Source organism: Alosa alosa, chromosome 13 (genome assembly GCF_017589495.1).
Source record: "Alosa alosa isolate M-15738 ecotype Scorff River chromosome 13, AALO_Geno_1.1, whole genome shotgun sequence".
Taxonomy (NCBI): domain Eukaryota; kingdom Metazoa; phylum Chordata; class Actinopteri; order Clupeiformes; family Clupeidae; genus Alosa; species Alosa alosa.
Genome location: NC_063201.1, coordinates 8,526,241 through 8,549,178, shown reverse-complemented (window position 1 = coordinate 8,549,178; position 22,938 = coordinate 8,526,241). Strand labels below are relative to the sequence as shown.

Below are 22,938 nucleotides of genomic sequence, written 5' to 3'. Positions count from 1 at the left end.
GTTTCATTATCAGCATCATAGTTGGCTTCCGACTGGCTTCCGTTTTAACATTCCATATGTTATCTTAATGCAGAGGAAGTAGATTGGGAACCAAATAGAACGTTCAAGCATTGTTTTTGTTTTTATTGTTGAAAGGGTCTATATTACTCATTTCATAGACAAGAGCTACCATAAAGGGGTTGATGTTACAGGAAACGTATCCCAAACGAGGGCGGTCAGAGTGAATTACAGTAATCCTCTAGTGAAGGCTGTCTGGTTGGACGTCATTGTGAGAACTCTATTGGAGGGGTTCCTGAAAGTGAAGTGCATGTAAACCTTCTCATGGGTGAAATGATGAATCAATAACTCATCCTGAACTGGACTAATCAGCCGGGGGGGGGGGCAACACAACCGTTTGTTACTCACACAAAATGTCCGCCCATTTAATTAAATCTGCAGACTGGGCGGGCACACAGGTAGGCTGTTTGTCAACGGAGTGTCAAACACAAGCAAGAATTAATTAACATAATGTAGGCAGAGCTCAAGGACGCCTGGTGCTTCAAAGAGGCCGTGAGAGTTTATGTTATCACTAGTAATTCTTCTGGGTTCTGATTGGTTGGGTTAAAGACCTACTTACGAGCCAGAGACTGCCGGCATACCTGGGCTCAGCTGGCACAGCTCCTGCTGAATCAGCATGTCAGTCAAATGGCTCTCTATCCACTGAACTGAAAATTCATCTGTGAGGACAAGGGGAAAGGGATCATGTGGGGAAAGGGGATTTGGGTTTAAATGGATACTATATATAGTATAACATGCAGTGTATGTTTACATAATCTTATACATATATACCATAGACTGTATAACATAACTGGAATTCCATTAAAAGTACTAAAATACTCAAAAAACTCGGTGAGTTGCACAGTTTTGAAAACAAACGTTAAGGGTTGTTTTAAGGACATGTTTGAGCATGCCCATAGCTAGCCACTCTGAAACAGTCAAAGGCTATTCAAAACACGCCAAAAAAGTCGAGACAGGACCCATCGTCAAAATTTCGGTGTCCACCACTCTAGTTCATCCAAAACAAACCAGAAAAGGGACTCAGGGCTAGATGTAGGCCGACGTACATTTGCGAACGTAGCGTTATCAGCGTCATGGACACACTGCAGATTGCGAACGCTGTCAGACCCAAGTTTCCGTTGTATTTATCAATCGTTCAATCCTTAGTGTAAACTGCACCTTTCTCTGCCTTTCTCCGCCCATAAACACAATTTACGAATGTCCACAACTGAATGGCAGCGCCTACACACAAGCGCAGTTTTAACTGATGACAACATTAAAAAGAATCAAACGATCATGAAATAATACCATACATGATAAGATGTAAACAAGCAGGGAGATAATGAAGATCAGTAGTTCTACTCAAACTACTTGTGCACGTAGGCTATGGAAGATTGGTCAAATCTAGCAAGTAGGAAAGTTTAAGTGAATGACGTGAAAGTGAAAGTAAGACATTCGAAAGGCCAACGAAAGTTGAGGCTGCTTTTGGTAGTACAAATACTTTCACCACAAAAACTGGTGCTCTAAATAGCGATTCTGTTGTCTTTGAAAGGTTCTCTTATTGACGCATTGAACTGCAATTTGGATTAACACCTGCTTTTACAAGGCGGAAGTATTTAGGCGCAGAATAGACGTGCGCTTTCAGGCGCAGTCTTTGTACATACCGCGGAATACATAATTAGGCGCTCTTTACTCTTCCCCTCCCATCTTTTTATGCTTAACTCACACTTTCCCCTGGATCCTCCCATGAATGCATATGCATGACATGACAAACGCAATCTGCCACTTTCAGCTCCCCAAGGACAGGCAGTTTATGCTTTTTATCATTAAGTGCCTGTTTGTACATACCTTGCAATGAATTTACACGCATATTGCGAAACAAATACGCCTGAAGTGGGCGCAAAAGCGTTAGTACATCTGGCCCTCAGTGCTAAATAACGGAATTATCCTTTAATACAATACAAAATTGTGTCTACAAAATTCCACACTAACATTACTTTTCTCTCACAGGTTTTATATTGCTCCATGCCTTCATTCTGCCAAAATATCTTCTGTCTTCCTGTGAGTTCACGAGTGACTTCATTAAGTGAAAGGATTCTGTAAACAAATAAAGTGGGGGTAGGGTTGGAAGAAGCCATTGCTCATAGGTTTCATTAGAGATGTTATTGACAAGTGACACTGGATTGATTGCATAAGACGTTTATCCTACAAGATGCCTGTACACAGAGGTGAAGCTCTGGGCATCCCAGTATAAGTCTACAGAGAAGTTTGAGCTGGATTGAGCTGGATAGTTCAGGATTGGATTCCCAGCAGCTGGAGGTCCTGGTCATTCTCTCTCCCCATTATCTCTATGCAGACGCTCAGAGAGACTTATTTCCAGCCTGGGGTCATCTGTCCCTCCTTCCCAATCACACTGCGCCATCTTTCCTCCGACTCCTCCTGCTGTTGCTCCCAATGATGTTTCATGGTTACCAGTCTCTCCTCTTCTCTCCGAGTGATGTTTCATGGTTACCAGTCTCCCCTTCTCTCTTTTTTTTTATTAGTTTACTTCACAGTGATCATAGGGCTACCAGCCACTGTGGGCAGCCTCCCTCTCTCTCTCCCTCTCTCTCCCTCTCTCTGCTTTGCCTATTTTGGCATGCGTGTGCCAGGTATTTGTTCACATTCCACACACCCTGTGGTGATAGGTATGTTCCCCTCCTGCCCCGGCTCCCCTTTACGGCCTGTCTCTGTCCATCTTATGGCTTCAAACACACACACATACACAGTGCACACGCAAGCACATACACAGTGCACACACACACAGAGACACATACATACATACACACACAGACATCCATACATACACATACACACACAGAGTGCATATGCACACACAGACACATACACACACACACACAGTGAATATGCACACACAGACACATACGTACATACACACACACACACACACAGACACATACATACACACACACACATAGACAGACAGATGCCTGTGCCCCTTTGTCGGCTGCTCTCTGTCAGCTGGTCACAACCGAGCACTGGACTCTCTGCTTTTGTTACCCTTATGATCAATCACTTCACCTAATCAGATCCGCAGAAAGGAATTGTGACTACTTTTCTATATGCTTTCTTTAGAAGCACATCTGGGAGTTGAACAGGACTGAGCTTCTCCCTGTTTCCCATGTGGAATAGAGACCTAGATTGGAGTCTCGTTTAGGAGTGTAGAGTTTAGGGTTACGAGTTGGCAGTTTAGAGTTAAGAGGTTGTTTCTGAGACCCAGGCGACGATGCAGCAGCTCATCTCACTGGCTCACACCATGAGGTTGTGTGTGTGTGTGTGTGTGTGTGTGTGTGTGTAGCCACTGGCACAGAAAGAAGGCGGGAGTGTGCTGGTCGTCGCTCATGAAATGACGGCGCCGTAACTCTCCGGTCCATTCGCATGTGCGTGCATGTGTGTGTGTGTGTGTGTGTGCAGCCTCACCGCATGATCCTTTCCGCCACATCGCCAGTCCTGTGAGTCACCGCCATTTTACAGGAACCAGTGTGTGTGTGTGTGTGTGCACTGGCCAGCTGATGCAATTTACGACTATTTAAAATAAAAATACCTCAAAGGAACTCTAATTTCAGTGATTTATGCATGATTGACTGAACATGGAAACAGATTGGTAGTCACTTGTTTGAAAGCAATATTCATTTAAGACAAACGCTTCTAACATCCCAAAATGGTAAAAATAAAATTGCTGTCATAACTGTATGTATCTGCAAGTCAGTTACAGATAAATGCACAGACAAGCTGCTGATGCAACTGATTTAAAATTATGCCACATAATGCATCTCATAATTTGTGTTGATGTATTAACATGCTTTTTTTTTAAAATGGCTGTGGCTGCAATGACAGTTATGGCTGAGGAGCTCACATATTATTTGCCAACATGTAAATCAACCTGCACTACATCAAGAAGATGTAAGATGACTACAAGATGGTCTCGAAGTTGGAATGCTGTAAAATGCCTGGCAAGATGTTCTGGATTTTGCCATACCTCGAACCTTGGCCTTGAATGAAGATGTTTTTTTTATTATGTTTTTCATCTGTCATAGTAATGGTCACTTAGGTTAAAAAAATGTTAGACCAACATATTGTCAGTTGAGGAGATGATGTGCATAAACCCTTATATAAATGTTGGGCTAAGTGCAAAGTCTTAAGTCTCACTAAAGCTAATTTAATAACTTGGCGAAAACAGTTTACTAAGTTAACACCATGGGCAAGACCTTCAGCACAAACATAGGTGAGTCAGCTCAATTCCGTATACCTGCCACCACACTATAGCAATAGTGCATGCACGAGAACATTGCTTGTTGATAGACTTCACTCTTTGCCTCCCATTTAAATTAGGGCTCCAAATTTGATATGGTATTTTGTACGGAATGAATGACTAAAAGTCTGTGTGCTATTCTGACTTGTAAACTGAGATATCATGCAAAAGATAATGTCATGTTGAGGCTTAGTCCTACAATTGAAGAGTTTGGTTCCAAAACGCTATATCCTCCATTTTAATGATTTTTAATAAATCATTTTTTTACATTTTGTTTTCCAAGTAATTTTAATAGAGCTGTAATTGGGCATTGTTGTTAGATTTATCGTTATTCAATCAAAACAACATCATTGCGATGTTATTGATATTACCTGAAATACACAATTAAATTACATGACTTTAATGCTTTTAAAAATGGAGATTTGGAGCATTTTGGAACCAAACTCTTCAATTATTGACCATTTTGTTAGTAAGATAGCTTTAGTTCTTCTTGCACTATATATAGCTCTTATTGTATGCTCTTCTTTTATCTTGCTGCTCATATCTTTGCAGCTGCTCATGAACAATCTACAAATATTTGATTTTAGATTATTTTAGCTTTGTGTCTGTAATGCTGGCTGGTTGGCTAATAATCCCTATTTCACTTCCATTACACAAAAAGATTGCCCTTGTGTTCCAAAATTCATCAACACATATGGAGAGATTTGATGTGATGTATTTTTTATTGTATGTATGTAGCCTACTATTAATTACATATGATTTAACTTTCCCTGTAGTTTTGCAGTGTAGTGGCGAAGTCCGCAAGCATAGCAGCAACCCATTTAATATGATAACGTTTTATTCCCAATATTTCAAATATGTAGGCTAAATAAATGTATACTCACGCCAAGTAGACAACGAGGGCTGAAAAGCCAATTATTTAGGTGGACAAAAGAAATACATTAAATTATTTGCCATTTACTGGTCTTTTAATATGGTCTACCAATAGTATTTCTCTTGGACGAGGCAGAAACAGCACCGGGAATATTTACACAGGGTTTATAGAATGATCATTAAGAGGCTCTTGGAGATCGGTCAGATAACCACTCGTCCGAGAGGAAAATGAAGGACAGCGTAAGTCTAATCATAATCATTAATTTGGGGGGAAACATAACAACATCAAATTACAATGTCAGGTAACTGCTTATCCAAACGAGTTATGAGTCTGTATCTGGACAGCCGTGAGGTGGACCCCGCTCCCCTCCCTCCTCCCCTCAACAAACTTGCAGGCACATGAAATGATTCACCGCAGACGGTCAGAAGCCACTCAACGAGAGGGAAGTTTCTGCGATCATTGACGACGAGCCAGTAGGCTAAGCAAAAGTCAGTCTTATTCAGACCATCTATATTTATCATATATTCACGAGTAAGAAGAAGACAACGGCTTAATTTGTATGCGTTTACGCAAACAATATGGAAATTATAAGGCAGTGTAATTTACCTTTGGCATCATTAATATTCTGTATGGATAAACAGTGGATTTCGATGCGCCATCACGTTGGATTATAAGGTGAGCTAACATTTAGCGTTTTAACTAACCTACTTAATTGATTGATAAATAGGCTAAACCTGTTTACATTTATTTTCTTTCTTTTTTTCAATATTGACCATCTATGTTAGAACTGAAACGCATTTTAGTGTTGGTGGTCATGGTAAATGGCAAAAATGCAAAGACCTAGCCTATATGAAAACAGATATATACTATAATTTAAAGGAAAGATGTCTATTATTAGGCTTATGGCGAACATACAGATATTATTTTGATAAGACGACTTAAAATGATCAGGGGAAACGATTTTAATGGGCCTTCTTCCGTTTGTGTATATTTAACGTCTATATTTGAACCTCTCAGACAACATTTGCTTTTCTATCCCGTTGGCCGCGTAACAACTGTTGAAACTTAGAAGGGGTTTGGGATGGCTAAATCAAGTGTCAGATCTATCGTGCGACACGTTATTTAAAGGTGCCCGTTTAAAGTGAGGCCACCTCGGCACGGTATTGGTCGGCCTGTTCATGCACAGTCAAACAGTAGCATTCAACCTCGGCGCAGAGGGGTCACCAAGTCCTCCCTCCCTCCTCGACGACCCCATGGGACGGCTTTGATCTTGACACATATAAAGTTACAGACCCCTAATCGGTAAACTACGGAACCCTGGAGAGGTCGTTGCAAGAAATGTTTTGGTGTAGGAAAACACTCATTTACTAAATTCTGCGCACGTTTTACTAAATCCTGCCCGCGTTTAAGTAAATAGTGTGCTCATTTTACTAAATTTAGCTCTCATTTTAATTTTTGTATTTAGTAAAACGTGCGCTCGATTTAGTAAAATGTATGCACGATTTACTAAATTAAGTGCACAATATAATGAAATGAGACCACCATGTAGTCTAACAAGATGACTTTGTAGTAAAGCAAGCACACAATATAGGCCTACTAAATTGTGCACACAATCTAGTAAAATGAGCGCACAATTTACTAAAATGACCGCACATTCTCTCGATATACAAAAATATCTTGCAATGACACCTCCTGGGCTCTGTAGTAAACTTTTGGCATAGGGTTATCTAAGCTGGGGCCTGAAACCGTGAAATTAATGCTAGTGGTTTAGAAACAAAGCTTTGATACCGTCACACCTAGACATCACTGGCAGCATTAACCCTCCAGATATGATTATGTGCCAACTCAGCAAAATTAATACAAGGCCTATTTATAAACCAAATTCATTCATCCGAATATACTGCCTAGAACAACCTTGGGGACTTCCAAGAGATTGGTCAAGTATTTTATGACCGTGTCTTACAACCCTCTTTATCATCTAAGCCACAGTGGCGTAGAACATTGGAGGAATTTCATTAGGCGGTGAAGAAAATGTTTAGACTCCTAAAATATGTGGTGATTGCTTGACGCGCATACACTGCAGACACCCGCCGTCTTCAACATGACAGACATGCGTGAGGACAACACAGTACATCTCAAAATAAAACAAATAAGAATTAGATAATTTCAGCAGTCATCAGGAAGTTACTTTTTCTGTGATTCTTTTCAGTTAGTGAAATGAGATTGTAGCTTATTTCTTATTCATGACATTTCCCTCCACCTCACCCTTTTGTTCCTTTCCCCTCCACTAAAATGTTCACATTTTTCTCTGCTTAAAAACATTTTCAGACTCACTGTGGAGCCGTCACTGCCCTTTACTATTGGTGTGCTGGCCAACTTTACCTGGTCACCCAGACAGGAAAAGGAACTAAATAAACGGGCAATGTTTTTCATTGGGAGAGACAGTTGAAGACATCGGGACAAAATCACATTTTCCAGGAGAGCTGATCAGAAGGAAGGCTACTGAGACAGAGGCGGGACTAGTGGCTGCCGAAGCTCCAGGTGTCATGGAGCTCCCGTCCTCCCCCTCTCCATCGTCCACCTTCTCGCTCCTCAACCTGTCCCTCCCCTCCACCTCTCCATCGCTCTCTCCATCCCCAAGCACGGCCTCCACTGCTCTCTTCTGCTTCCTGCTCTCCCTCCTGTCCCTGCTGGGGATTGTGGGTAATCTCTACACCATTGGACTGCTCTTGCATCGCCGCAGGGGAGGCCGACGGAGGCCGCTGGGGGGGCCGTGTATGGCATGTCTGGGTCACTCCTGTCTGAGCTCCGCATCCTCTTCCCCCTCCCTCTCTCCCTCTTCCTCTCCCAATACCTCTTCCTCCTCCTCTTCCTCATCCTCCCTCCACATCCAGGTGTTGAGCCTGGCCCTTGCTGACCTGCTGTACCTGTCCACCGCGCCCTTCATTGTGTACGACAGCCTGACGTCCAACTGGGCGTTTGGCGAGGTGGGCTGCCGGCTCCTGTTCAGCCTGGACCTGCTCACCATGCACGCCAGCATCTTCACACTGACCGCCATGAGCATGGACCGCTACCGGGCCGTGGCCCACCCGCTGGCGGCATCCGTCTCTCCCTCCTCGGGCCTGCTGCGTGTGGTGCTGGCCTGGGGCATCGCCGTGGCGCTCAGCCTGCCCATGATGATCACAATGCACCTGGAAGACAGCGGGACCCAGATGTTGTGCTTGCCAGCGTGGGATGACCAGAGCTCCCGGATCTACCTGAGTGTGCTCTTCTGCACCAGCATCCTGGCACCAGGGCTGGCCATCGGGGGGCTTTACGCTGCGCTGGGCCGCCTCTACTGGAGGTCCCAGAGCCAGGCTGCATGGAGCTCCAGCGGCAGTTACACACCGCGCGCCCCGCGGCCCAAGGTACTGCTGCTGATCCTGGGCATCGTGCTGGCCTTCTGGGCCTGCTTCCTGCCCTTCTGGGTCTGGCAGCTGCTGCCCCTCTACCGGCCCGACTTCCTGCCATCGGTGCCGACCAGCACTCAGGTCACGGTCAACCGCATCCTCACAGGGCTAACCTTCGGGAACTCGTGCGTGAACCCGTTCTTCTACACGCTCCTCACGGGCAAGCGCAGGAGAAACAGGCAGACCATCAGCTCTAGCGCCCCCCTGTGTCAGAAGACCAGTTCCATACGCTAACACACAGCAGAACAGTTCCATGCAGAACAGACCAGATGTTAACACAAAACAGGCAAGCTCTATTCTCTGACAGACCAGACCAGCTTCATACACTAAAGCAGAATACTAGCTTCACATGTTAACACAGAGCGTACAAGCGACACATCCTAACACAGTATGGCCCTGCTCCATATGCAAACAGACCATGGACTAGCTACATACACAAACACAGAACAGACTATTTACACACAATAGCTAAACACCGAACAGCCTATGTAAACTATACTACAACCAAATGAACTAGGTCTACATGCTAACACAGAATGAACCAGCACTTTAATAATACAAAATGGACCAGATATGTTGAACAGGACAGCACCTAATGTTGCAGTGGATTAGCTTTACACCTTAATCGATCACACCTGGGCCATCTTCACTAACACCAGATGGACTTGTCTTGCTCCATACACTTCTGCAGACTGGACCAGTGCCTTATGCTAACACAAAATACACCAGCTTCTGCAGATGCTGAGTAGAATGTTCAGTAACAATAATGGCCATCGCTGGCTGTGCAGCACTGCACTGTTGCCTACTAAAACAGCAAACCCACAATCAGTGTTGAGAGCTGCATGCCACCGAGCACCTAGGGACAAAAGATAAGCTGAGCTCTCAGTGTACCTACAGTGTGTGTAAGTGCCTGAGCTGAAACCACAACATCTGTACATGGTTACTCGTGGTGCTAACAGATTCTTCTCAGCAGACTCTCCTTTACATGTGCCTGGAAATAAAAACTCCATGGAGCCTCTTGTGTGCGGTTATTCTTCAAGACGTGAGAAATACCTCACGAAAGATCCAGGCAAAACCACACAGTCACCCAGACGGATCTATGCCAAGTCTGGTTTGATGTGTTTTAGGGCTGTTCTGATGTTTGCACTGTATTGCCCTCTAGCACCTCTCACCTGTGATCAACCAACCATTCTGACAAGGACTGGCAATACCTGCAGCACCATGACAACAGAAACAATACCTGCAGCACCATGACAACAGAAACAATACCGGCAGCACCATGACAACAGAAACAATACCTGCAGGACCATGACAACAGAAACAGGCATAAGTCAAAACAGTCCGAATGCTTGCAAACTGCATAGCCATAGTATTTTAACCAGAGCACTTATTTTGTTATGTTGTTATGAGCTTGTATTTTCTCAGAGGACAAATCATTTTATGATGTGCTACAGAATGCTTTAAGTCGTTGAAAATATTATGAAGTTGAAACACATAAAAAAAACTTTTTTAAAAGATGAAGTTAAACCTCACCTTGTTGAAAAGTTCAGTTTAAAATATATTTCTAGGCTGCTTTGTAAATTCTAAGATGCTGTTGTTTTTGTGTGTACGCGAGCATGTGCTTGTGCATTTGTGTGTGTGTGAGGGTACTCCCCATGTCTTTGCAGTGGTCTGCTTCCGTAGATTGAACACAGATGTTTGTTCGCACACTCTGGATAACACATGAAGAGAAAGCTGAATGCCTCAGAAAAAGATTAATGTTATCATGCCCCAAAAATGGCCACTCACCCTAGGTGAATGAAGATGAGCGTGCACATTATTATTTGACAGACTCTACTGATCAGAGTGCAATGGTGAAGTACTAGCGAGGAATGGTGCTTCTTTGAAGGACTGCTAAAAATGGACATGTCTACAACAACGAAGCCATGTATCTTTTGTGCAATTTTATGAATAATCGAGTACCAGAAAGTGTTTATTACTGTATTATTCATGTACCTTATATCTTAATGCTGTCTCCACAAAGCTTTTCAATCTTTGAAATGAGAAGAATGTTTAAGTTGTAATATCTGCATGGATTTCACTTGTTTGTTCACTTATTTGTTTTCATAAGCCATGCAATGTGCTGCATGTTTGTGAGTTTGATGTGCACGTCCATTTAATAAAAGACTAGTAAAGGCAGCGTGGTATCACATGGGCTTCAGGCCGTCTGGGGGCCTCTGGACGGGCAGAGGTGCAAAGAGCTCAAACTTGAAGACTGAATGATACAGCAGAGAGGCGAGATTACAAGAGTGGACACCGCTGCTTATGACTCTAACAGATGAGTGTGAGTGTGTGTGTGAGAGGCAGAGGTGTGTGTGTGTGTGTGTGTCATAGAAAGGGGGGTGGAGACACAACTGAGGAGAGTGAGTTTCGACGCTATTGTAGGCTCAAGACTATTTTATTTATTATCTAGATATGAAGAATCAGACTTTGGTGAATATGCGTGTATGTACCTGGCGCATATTGAGGGATATTCACACTGTTCACATCTTCTTTACCAACAAGCATGCATACTGTATCAAGTTCCTATGTATAAGTTTCACTCTATCCCTGCCATGTGCATGCATGTGTGTGGTTCCAGACAGCCAATGGCACAAGAGTGTATAAAACCTGTCATGTCATGGGTTCAGCAGTATGTGTGTGTGTGTGTGTGTGTGTGTGTGTGTGTGTGTGTGTGTAAGGCTTACATATGCAGCTGTCATGTTGCGTATATCTGTCCGTCTGTGTGTGTGTGTGTGTGTGTGCCTATCCAGGGTGGCGGTGTGTGTCTCTTGTCTGTGTGTCTAAATGGCGTCCCTGTAGAGTGTTAGGTAGCCTGCTGGTCTCTGACGCACATGAGCAAATATTGTTGTTTGACAGGGAGGAGTGAAGATGGGGGGCTCCTGTCTGTACGAGCGTCTCTGACGAACAGGACCAGATCAATCTATCACCCGAACCTCACAGGCCAACTCTAAGGACAAACCCAGATGACCGCACTAACAATGAGATTTTTCACCATCTAAAACCTCATAGTTGAACACATAACTTAATACCACCTCCTCACAGACAGACATACAGGCAGACATACACACATACACACACATAGCTGGATGATACACAGAATGTGTGGAAATAATTACCATTACCTTTGGAAAAAAAAACATCAGACACAAAAAGTGAAAAAAGTTCCAATAAAGTCACTCATCTGTCTGGCTTTTGCTTGTGCATTACTGTCATGATGACGTGGACAGCCTTGGTTGTGGAGCATGTGGAGAATAGACATCTGAGAAGACGTCTGCTTCCTCAGTTTTATCTCTTCTGATGGAGGCAACAGCAGCCTCCCAGCTGTTCAGAGGTGAGGTGGTAGGACCAGCAGGCATGGTGGCCCTGTACTAGGCAGGCGCTGAGCTTAGCTGAGCTGAGCTCGGAGACCGCATGCCGCATGTGTTTCCATTTACCCCGGGGCACAACAGAGCATGTCCAAAATGCATGACTTTGTGAAGCGCATAACACATTTTTGAGTCCTGGCGGCAGATCCAGGACCAGTTGTTATTATGAGCCCCCTTCAACCCCACACACACACAACCCAAACCACTGGCCATGACACTGAACCCCTCCTCAGAAGGAGCCAGAGACCTATGGCAGAACTTTCTGGATGAGATTAACACCCTGCTCTTCAAACAGTCGTCCCACTACCAGAACTCCACTAAGAAAATCCCCAGAAGATACTCTCGGCCCAAGTGAAAACAATGCGGTCCGTTCTACACAACTGACCATTTTCATGTTAGCTCAGCATGGTCGCATCTAGAGCATACTTGGAAGATACGTCAGTAATTTAGTACAGCGTCTTGGCGCATAACGTTTAGCAGCCTCTCTTGGAAACCACAAGGCGGTTAACAGTTCCTCGGCTCTGTGTGGGAGTGGGGTCTTAAATATTGGAAATGTATTGCTATATTATTACCCAGCATTAAACGATCCGGAGACCTCCAGCGGCCTGCTCGAATGATTGAGTGTCTGATAAACTTCAAACATGTGTGTTTACCCTGCTAAGCCAAACAGTGGAAAATATTGCCCTGGAGAAGGGCGCTTCATCCATATACTGTCAGTTTGCGGTGGTGGTTACTGTACCAGCCGTCAGCGGCGCAGTGGCCCTCTCCAACAATAACCCAGACGCCGCTCAGCACAAACTTTTCATTTTGTCCCCAGTTGCAGACGTGGACGTTCTCTGGGGGGAGATCACGGAGGGGAGGGGGTGGGGACGGGGTGGAGCGGCTTCGTTTATTTGGCCCGTCGTTTTGTGTTACCTGTGTGTTTCATAAACTGCACGTGTCCCCTTCCAGGAATTGAGAGCGTCTTTCCATCCGTCAGCCACAACTCCCCACCCCCACCCCTTCCCAACTGTCTTTACCCCCGCCCAAACATGTCCACTCACACTCCGCCACCCGCCCCAGCCCGCCGGCCCTCAGCAGCAGTGTTTGCGGCTGAGGCAGGTGCCCCTCCCAAGGGCAGCCTGCTCAGGAAAGTCCCCTGCTGGGCAGACGAGACTGGGCCGTGGACTGGGCCAAGCTCCTGCTGGGAGCGTATGAGAGGCTCCCTTTCTCTCAGACACGCACAAAAAAGATCCCCCTCGTCTGCCTGCCCCCCCCCTCTCTCGTCCGCCCTGCTCCAGAATCCAATCTCTCCATCTGTTTTTCCTCACTCAATCTCTCTCTCGCTCTCCTCTTTCCTCTCTGAACTCACCCTATTTGACTTCACAGCATTTCTTGATCCGAAACGACAGTTCTGCTAACATCTCTACAAATGATACCATTACAGTGCTAACACTGGCATTTTAATACTAAATGAAATAGATGACTCAGCTTTTCAAAAACCCTTCAAGTTCATTTCAACTCCATCTGAACTTAACATGGTAGCCAACTGCAGTGTAGGTACCAGTGAGTAAGCGTGAGTGTTCAGTTGGACCCATCTCTGTCTGTCTGGTCACCTTGTCCAATCATTTGCATCTACACACGCCACATGTGAGTGTGTGTGTTTTGTTTTTTTTGTCATCGCAAGCTCCCTCAAACACAAACTGTAACTGTGTTTATGGTCCCTTTCACTGCTGTGGGTGAGATTAGCGCCGGCTCTCCAGGCCAGTGTTGTGGCTCCATGCAAATCTCGCAGGGGCAAGTGAAACTCCGCTCTGAGAAAGTCCCCTCCCTGCCCGTAAGGGCTGGGCGGGACGGCAAACAGTCGATCACTCGGACCAGACAAGCGTGTCTTTGTGGAGATGGAGGCCCCGGGGCCGCCCAGCAGCCATCCGCGGCGCGCCGGCCCCTGCCTTTACACCGTCTTGTCAGCCGCCGAGATCAGGCGAGAGCCTGGCTTGGGGGGCCACAGGGGCCGGAGGTTACATAAATGGACATGCGTAACGCAGTTCACACACACGCTCCTGCCCAGAGGACTGTAAATATACCGTGTCTGCACCTCTCCCCGGCTGTCTGTCTCTCGCTCTACCTCCGTCCCACTCTCTCTCTCTCCTTCACTCGTTCAGCTAGTCAGTCAGAGTCAGACAGGCATAATGGTCAGTCAGTTACACAGGGGTTATGGTAAGTCAGGGGTGTTAAAGCACAGATGACCTCTTCATGGGCGGATTATGAACTTTCGGGCCCCTGGACCCAGATGTATTAAGGGCCCCCCACGAATTATCGTATATGTGGGAGGGGGGGTTTGGGGGTCCTCCCCCAGAAAATTTTGAATTTGTTTAATGTGATTTCCTGTATTCTGGTGCATGTTGGGGATGGCCAATACTAAATTCAATCAGATTCATAGCCTACATCCTGATTTGTTAGATAGATAGATAGATAGATAGATAGATAGATAGATAGATAGAAGGCTTGGGCTTCAGGGCCCCCTGACCTCTTAGGCCCCTGGGCCTGGGCCCGGTAGGCCCGTGCAGTAATCCATCCCTAGACCTCCTACTCTAAGCCACTTAGTACGAATTTATTGAAAAGTGCTATATAAATAAATGTTATTATTATTATTATTATTATTATTTAGAGCCCAGTGTTTGACTGCCCTGTGAGGTACACAGTGCAAAGCCTTGCCTACAAAGCAGACACCAAGAAGTCAAAGAAACTGGAAATCTTTAACAAGAAATGACATTTGGGGTACATGCTTCATTTCATGTTTTCACTGAAAATCAGTGGAATGATTCCACATCTTTGTTGCATTACTGCAATAGAGATATTAATGTACCACTGTGCTAACCTGTGCCAATGTGCTAACCTGTGCCAATGAGCTAACCTGTGCCAATGTGCTAACCTGTGCCAATGAGCCAATGTGCTAACCTGTGCCAATGAGCTAACATGTGCCAATGTGCTAACCTGTGCCAATGTGCTAACCTGTGCCAATACAGAGTTAAGCTTCAAGCCCCATATTACTAAAGTTACCAAGACAGCTTATTGCCACCTGAGAAACATTGCCAAATTGTGGCCTTTTTTAACACAACAAGATGCAGAGAAATTAATCCATGCCTTTATTAGACTAGAATAGGTTAGACTACTGAAATGCACTTTTTATGGTCTCCCCAAAAAGCATATAAAGAAATTGGAACTCATACAGAACTCTGCTGCTAGAATTTTAACTAAGACGAGGAGCACATATCCCTGTGTTAGCTGAACTGCACTGGCTCCCTGTTTCCTATGGAATTGATTTAAAGGTTCTGTTAATGACTTACAAAGCTAGTGTACCTTTAATTGTGCCCAAAGTGTGCCACAAACAAAGCAGAGAAGCTGTTTTTATCCATTATGCACCGAAGCTATGGAACACCCTGCCTCTGTACATCAAACAGGCACATTCTGTAAACATCTTTTAAAAAGACCTGAAAACATACCGGTACCTGTATATGAGATCTTTTAGTTAACTAACTTTTATCTTGTAACCTATTTCTTCACATTAATTCACATTCTACTGTTGCTATTTACAGGGTCTACCTATTTTCATTGCATTAATTGAAATGTGTGTGTTCTAAATCTCTAATGTTTTATTTATTGATTTGTTTGTTTGTTTTATTACAACTTTCTCTATTATTGTGTTAAATGCTCCCAATTTAAATCACTTTGAGCTGCATTCTGTGTATGAAAGGTGCTATACAAATAAGACTTATTATTATTATTTTTATTATTACAATGTGCTAACCTGTACCAATGAGCCAACCTGTAACAATGTGCTAACCTGTGGAAATGTCCTCAGCTGCACATCTTTTCTCTTTCTACAAGGGATTTATATCCTATGATGCTGAAAAGAAATACTCCACTATTATAAGTGGGTACTCATACAAACACATGCACACACAAACAGACACACACACACACACGCATGCACAATCAGACAGACACACGCACACACACTCAGACAAGACAGGCAGACACACACAAAGACAAGCAAATGCACACACACACAGAGACAGACAGACAGACACACACACACACACACAAATGTGCATACACACACACACACACACACACACACACACATCACAACTTTCCCCTGACTGTGGAGCCACCTGCTGGTGGGAACTCAGTCTCTCATCCAGGAAGTCATTGCTCTCTAACTGATGTTCATGGTAAAGAGATGAACCGTATATTCTTTGTAATGTGAAGAACAAGACATTTTATGTACCAGGACTGATCCCCGCAGCAGGTTCAGCCTGGGCTGGGCAGCGGTAAGCACTGTTGAAATATAGACATACATACAGTTAAAAACAATTGGTCATTGGCAAAGTTGAATTTACACACAAGTTGAATAACATACACAGAGTGAATATTAACATGCATATACACACACACACCTTTCTCTTCCAGCAGTTTCTGACATGACACGGGTTAGACAAGCCATGGATGAAGGAACAACTAGGAGAGAAAATAGATTACTGAGGGGATCACCAAATCACTAAAGACTAAAAATGAACTGTGTATCACAGCTTGTGGAAACAGAGCATCCTAATTCAGTTTCCTGCTGTACGATGTCTGGGAATGACAATGTAAAGGTGTGAGTTATAAAGGTGTGAGATATAAAGGTGTGAGTTATAAAGGTGTGAGGTGTAAAGGTGTGAGTTATAAAGGTGTGAGGTGTGAGTTATAAAGGTGTGAGGTGTAAAGGTGTGAGATATAAAGGTGTGAGTTATAAAGGTGTGAGGTGTAAAGGTGCGAGGTGTAAAGGTGTGAGGTGTAAAGGTGTGAGTTATAAAGGTGTGAGGTGTAAAGGTGTGAGGTGTAAAGGTGTGAGATATAAAGGTGTGAGGTGTAAAGGTGTGAGGTGTAAAGGTGTGAGTTATAAAGGTGTGAGGTGTAAAGGTGTGAGGTGTAAAGGTGTGAGTTATAAAGGTGTGAGGTGTGAGGTGTAAAGGTGTGAGATATAAAGGTGTGAGTTATAAAGGTGTGAGGTGTAAAGGTGCGAGGTGTAAAGGTGTGAGGTGTAAAGGTGTGAGTTATAAAGGTGTGAGGTGTAAAGGTGTGAGATATAAAGGTGTGAGGTGTAAAGGTGTGAGTTATAAAGGTGCGAGGTGTAAAGGTGTGAGTTATAAAGGTGTGAGGTGTAAAGGTGTGAGATATAAAGGTGTGAGTTATAAAGGTGTGAGGTGTAAAGGTGCGAGGTGTAAAGGTGTGAGGTGTAAAGGTGTGAGTTATAAAGGTGTGAGGTGTAAAGGTGTGAGATATAAAGGTGTGAGTTATAAAGGTGTGAGGTGTAAAGGTGCGAGGTGTAAAGGTGTGAGGTGTAAAGGTGTGAGTTATAAAGGTGTGAGGTGTAAAGGTGTGAGATATAAAGGTGTGAGGTGTAAAGGTGTGAGTTATAAAGGTGCGAGGTGTAAAGGTGTGAGTTATAAAGGTGTGAGGTGTAAAGGTGTAAAGGTGTGAGATATAAAGGTGTGAGGTGTAAAGGTGTGAGGTGTAAAGGTGTGAGTTGTAAAGGTGTGAGGTGTAAAGGTGTGAGTTATAAAGGTGTGAGGTGTAAAGGTGTGAGGTGTAAAGGTGTGAGTTATAAAGGTGCGAGGTGTAAAGGTGTGAGTTATAAAGGTGTGAGGTGTAAAGGTGTGAGGTGTAAAGTATCAGCATTTGCTTTACCTCGGCGGAGCAGCTCGTGTATGAAGGCCGCAGCCAGCGTGACAGCTATGACAAGAGCCACGCCCACCAGGATAACCATGAGTAGAGAGGTGTCTGCTACTAACACATAAACCACACCTGTATCATGTTTCACGGACTTGTCTTTCTCTAATTCTAACCAATTGTGTAACATGCTTTGCATATTTTTTTATTTCACCTAAAAAATATAAAATATCTCCAGATTTGCCTATATTAGCTCAGTTGTGAGTTCATTGCATGCAAACCAGTGTATTCTAAACTGCTGTGTTGTGTGTCAGGGGCGCCTGCAGGAATTAATGCTATGGTACGCACACCCGACCCGACCCGACCCGACCGCAAAAAAAAAAAAAAATACGCGTGGACAATATTTGTCCGTTTCCCGGTTTAGCCGTGCATTGGTCAGCACAAAATTAGCCTACATAGCATAACAACATCCACATGCAATAATACAACAACGTCTACTATGACCTATTCATTTGGACAACTTGATACAGCCCTATACAGGCTAAAGTTACCTTTTTTTGTTCTTGACGTCTGGCTTCAAACAGCTAAACAACAGTCTAACGTTCTGACAAGCACACCAATTCCCTACCTTGTTCTTGCCCATCTGGAATAAATCCTCTAGCTTTGCTGCCTCCATACTTTCTGTTGTTTAAACTTGTGATCCATCATGAGTATTGAATTAGTGAATTAGCTCAACATTGTGGGCTAATAACCATATATATATAGATAGCCGAGTAAAATAAAACAAGTAGCCTAGGGCCTGCATGCGTATGTGTCTCCTGCTCAAACAAAATGTGTGCGCGTTAATTTTGATAAGTGTTCACTAAGTTACGTAATAGAAAATTGTAAATAGCCTGATGGCAGCTAATGGGGTACTGTGCATAGTTGGGAAGGTATGGTGGGCCAATTTGGTGTGAATACACATTACACACACACAGGGAAATTTTCTCTCGTTGTTGAGCCTGATGGTACGCACAGTGCGTACGGACGTACACCTGCAGGCGCGCCTGTTGTGTATGTGTGTGTGTGTGTGTTGCCCTATTAAACTCAGAATGAGATTGCAGAAGCAGACAGGTCTGGGGTGAAGGCTATCGTTCCCCTGCTTGTCTGGAGTGATATGTAGAACAGAACTAATGGAACACAAGTGCACAGGCTAGCTGCATCATGCTTCTGCTTATTTTTCTACTTCAAGTGCTTCTCAAAAGGGTTAATCCCCAACAACATACTATTCTACATTATGCACATGCTGTGTTGCATTGCACAGCATGGCTCTCTATAACGTTAATTTCTCTGAATGAACAGTAACAGGTTTGTATATAGAGAATGAGGTAGCTAAATCATAAAGGTTTGCAGGTATTCTCTTGACATTGTGACAGTGGCAGTGGCAGATGTACTGCGTACCGTCTGTGGTGACATGAATCTCTGGGCTGGACAGCTGGGCTCTCCCTGAGGCCACCGTGCAGCTGTACCTGCCCGAGTGACACCTGCGTGCCTGGTTCACGGTCACCACGGAGCGAGCGGAGCTGGAGAGGAGAGGCTGGCCGTTCCTGAAGAAGGTGAACATCACCTGAGTGCGTCTGGAGCTGTTCTCAGGCTTCAGGCTCTCTCGCTCGCTCACCTGGGCGTTGCAGGTAATGCGGAATGGCTCGTTCTGCTTTAGAACCACCCCAGGGCTCAGAGATAGGGTCACACGGCTGAAGAAATCTGCGGAGACAAACACCATGCTAATGTGTGTCTTCAGTTGGATGGCAGTGGCCATTACAGTTCCACTGTGACTCTTGACACCCAAGCACTGGGCAGTGACCTCACCCATAGTGACTAGTACGTATGCACACAAACTATTTACATCTCTATATCATAAACTGCATGGGACCCACCTGTCACCCATTCTTGCCAAATCAAAGCCAAGTCCACACCACCTATCCGAGTTGTGACTTTTGACTCATTTAATGCATGACAGCAGTTGCAATGCATTATTAACATTATTAACAGTATGACAGACACACAAACTAGCAGATTTGCTTCAGGGGGTATGAGACGGTTCAGATTGTGGCGCTTGTGTGAGCTACACTTTTGTCACTTGGTGGTCAAAGAGGTTCACTAATTATTACTCCATGTATCTGCTTATTATGAGACCACAATACTCTGTAGTGAGATCAGCCTATTTGGCATAATGATTACAGAGACACCGTTAAAACCATCCCCACACACTCACTTGTGATATTGAGGTAGACTGAGTCACTGTACTCTGTGTAGAAGGTGGGCGAGCCCCTGCCCGCTTTGCACCAGTACCGGCCCGTGTCTGAGAGTGCGGAGCGCCACAGCCTGAACACCGCCTCCCCTCCTCCCCCATCCCAGATCTGCCCCAGTGGGGGTGCACTACGAGAGCCATAGTACCAGAGGTACTTCCAGCCGCGGTGCTGATGCAATCCACACCGCAGGAGGACGGTATCCTCGGAGTACGCTCTTCCATCTGTAGGACTCACTGTCAGTGTGGGCTTCAGGAGGATGTCTGTGTGAGACAGCAAGGAGATGCATGTTTGGGAACCTTAAAGGCCCTTTAGGTTGAGGTTTCACTCAGGATACTAATTCCAGGTGGATCTACGACTTGTTTGTATCTACCATGAATTTCTATTAGATGCTCTCCACAGGACTTGGGAGAGAAATCTGATAAAATAAATATAATAAATAAATAAATACAATTATTTCTAAGGTGATTTTCTTTCATGTTCTTACCTTCCACAGTCACTTGTACATCCTCACTTTCCCTCTGCTCACCCTGAGGTAGAGTTACTACACATTTGTACTTTCCAGACTGTTCTGTGGTGACATCTTCTATAAGAAAACTGTGAGTCTTGCCCTGGATTTGTGTTGTGGTGGACACCCTGATGTTATCCCTCCATATGCCATAGGCCAGCTGAGGGGCCTCAGAGCCATCTGTGATAACCCTGCAGGTTAAAATGAGTGTTTCTCCCACAACCAGTTCATTTCCTGGGTTGGCTGACAACAACACTGAAGACACCTGAGCAGATGCTATACACACACACACACACACACACACACACACACACGTCAAGCCAAGGAGGTCAGTGTCAGCTCTGTTGTTAGAACTCAAGCAAAAAGTGACCCTACTTACCATGGGAGAAACAGAGCAGTATAGCAGCCACTAGGCCTACTGCGTTGACAAGACATACTAACATAACTTTACAGTTATCATCACCATCTTATCACAAATGTGTCTAAAATGTTCTGTGGTAGCCATATTAACCTATGAGATACCAAAAGTAGCCTATGTACAACAGACTGTAAAAATAGGTAGGCCTATCACTCATTACGCTGCTCTAACGTTTTTTTTTTCCGCACCGTTGCTAGGTTACTGGAACGCAGACGAGTCACGCCGCTTCGTCTGACATTTGGTTGATCCGATCCACCATGATGTGCGATGTTAACTCACGGACCATTTCAGCTAGTTAGATTAAACCAGAGAATGTCTAATAAGGGGAGAACCGCCACTCTCGGGAAACTTCCGGTTTCTGAACTGGTTGCAGTTCCCGTTCTGGTTCCACATGAGGGCGCTCACGAATAAGTGCAGAATGAATAGAGGTCTATGGAGCTGTACCCCTCAAATCCACTTTTCTCGTGATATCATTTTTTGCCCAGAAATTTGAATGTTGCATGCAAAAAAGGGGGCAGAGAAAATACAAACCGCTGAGTATTATATTTTTTGAGTCACTTATTTGTTCCAAAAAAGCCTTTCAAATGCGTCAATGACGTCATTCATTCATTCAGCAGAAAGCTAGTGTGTTGTGGGCAACAACGACCCAACCTGTAAGAAATTGAAAGGACGTAAGTACTCGTTCATTCAACTTTTGACCTACAATGACCATTGATCTTGCAGAAACCACAATCCAATCTTCGATTTTTCAACGACAACCAGGTGAAAGAGACACATTTAGCCGTCTAGCTCCATAGACCCCCATTGTTTTTGCACATATTCGTGATCGCCCCTAGCGGAACTGCAGCAGGTTGCAGGTACAATGGAGTTAATAGGGAGTGATCCGGCTCTCCGTAAACGGGCTCTGATTAAACTTATGTCATTGTTTGTTATGGCTTAATTTTCTTCCTTTGAAGTGTTTTGTTTGTTATGGCTTAATTTTCTTACTTTAAAGTGTTTTGTGTCACACATTATACATGAAGAATGTGCTGAACAAATAAAGGCTACTTAGGGCTTGCAACTGCAGATTCTAACGTCTGTAGGCCTATGCCTTCTCTCAATATTTGGGCAAAGGTGTCGCAACATTATACTCCAGAGACGGAGAAAACAACGTCATGACAATTTGAAAGTTTTCCCTGCACAGCAGTTGTTGTAGGCTAGTAGCCTGGTGGAGCTACACACAAACCTCAAACTAAAAATCACTATTTACAACAGTAACATTATTTGAAAGAACGGTTAATTTGCATATTAGACTCATTCGGCTTCATGCAACGTTTACATTGTGTTAAATCCAGCATGCGTCATTTTCAGCCAGATCTGCGCAGCGATACATGAAGTTGAATAAATATTATCTCAGATATAATCTCATGATGTGAAGCAGAGCTATCATGGAATTTTTAAGCTTAATGCAAAACAAGTTTAAATAATTTATTGCCAAACATAATTTACACCACCTCCAATAACTCCTTGAAGGGCCTTTCCTCTCCCTACTGCTTACAGTACAAAAACTTAAACCATTCTCAAGAAAATGTGTTGCTATCTGGGAAAACTCTTCACTTGGTGCAATTTCACCATTTATGATTCTGATACCATCCTAGCAACATCCAAGATTTTGGAGGATTTTGCTAGGGGACAGTGTCCAGAATGTTGAAGAGATGGTATCAGAATCTTAAGTTTCATGAATTTGGTTGAAACAGAGCAAAAATCAAGAATTTTTGAATGCACCATGTGAAGGGTTTTCCTAGCCTGACGTAGTAGGCTACTCTAGTCAGAATATGAGTCTGATACTGCTCCATTGGGACATAATTATGGGGCGTGTTTCAACCGATACAGGGGGGGAATGCCTCTGCACTCAATTGGATATACCTAACCAATCAGAGCAACGAAATAGCTTACCGTAAGGTGTAGGA

At 44.1% G+C, this 22,938-nt stretch overlaps 3 protein-coding genes across 6 annotated transcripts in view; 1 reads left to right on the top strand and 2 right to left on the bottom strand.

Annotated features, from left to right (window-relative positions):
- Window positions 1-3,482: 3,482 nt before the first annotated feature.
- Window positions 3,483-22,938, bottom strand: part of khdc4 (KH domain containing 4, pre-mRNA splicing factor) — a 31,508-nt gene continuing 12,052 nt past the window's right edge. The window contains exon 15 of one of the 3 annotated variants that reach the window (XM_048260361.1): window positions 3,483-3,507. The gene's annotated coding sequence lies outside the window, so the exon portion shown is untranslated. Of the gene's footprint in view, window positions 3,508-3,575; window positions 3,596-11,349; window positions 11,389-22,938 lie in introns of those variants that run through there. The other 2 variants (XM_048260362.1, XM_048260360.1) reach the window with 2 other exon arrangements.
- Window positions 5,654-10,776, top strand: uts2r3 (urotensin-2 receptor 3). Its single transcript, XM_048260366.1, has 2 exons — window positions 5,654-5,897; window positions 7,551-10,776. Exon 2 carries the CDS (start codon window positions 7,769-7,771, stop codon window positions 8,903-8,905), a length of 1,137 nt encoding a protein of 378 aa, XP_048116323.1. The 5' UTR covers window positions 5,654-5,897; window positions 7,551-7,768; the 3' UTR covers window positions 8,906-10,776.
- On the bottom strand, window positions 16,323-21,317 carry LOC125305562 (low affinity immunoglobulin gamma Fc region receptor II-b-like). 2 transcript variants are annotated; one of them, XM_048260363.1, is made up of 7 exons: window positions 20,951-21,317; window positions 20,551-20,847; window positions 20,030-20,326; window positions 19,216-19,518; window positions 17,794-17,892; window positions 16,521-16,581; window positions 16,323-16,401 (listed from the first exon to the last, which is right to left on the bottom strand). In XM_048260363.1, exons 1-7 carry the CDS (start codon window positions 21,012-21,014, stop codon window positions 16,344-16,346), a joined length of 1,179 nt encoding a protein of 392 aa, XP_048116320.1. In that variant the 5' UTR covers window positions 21,015-21,317; the 3' UTR covers window positions 16,323-16,343. The 2 variants fall into 2 exon arrangements, with proteins under 2 accessions (XP_048116320.1, XP_048116321.1); XM_048260364.1 differs by having other exon boundaries at window positions 17,794-17,889; window positions 20,951-21,314.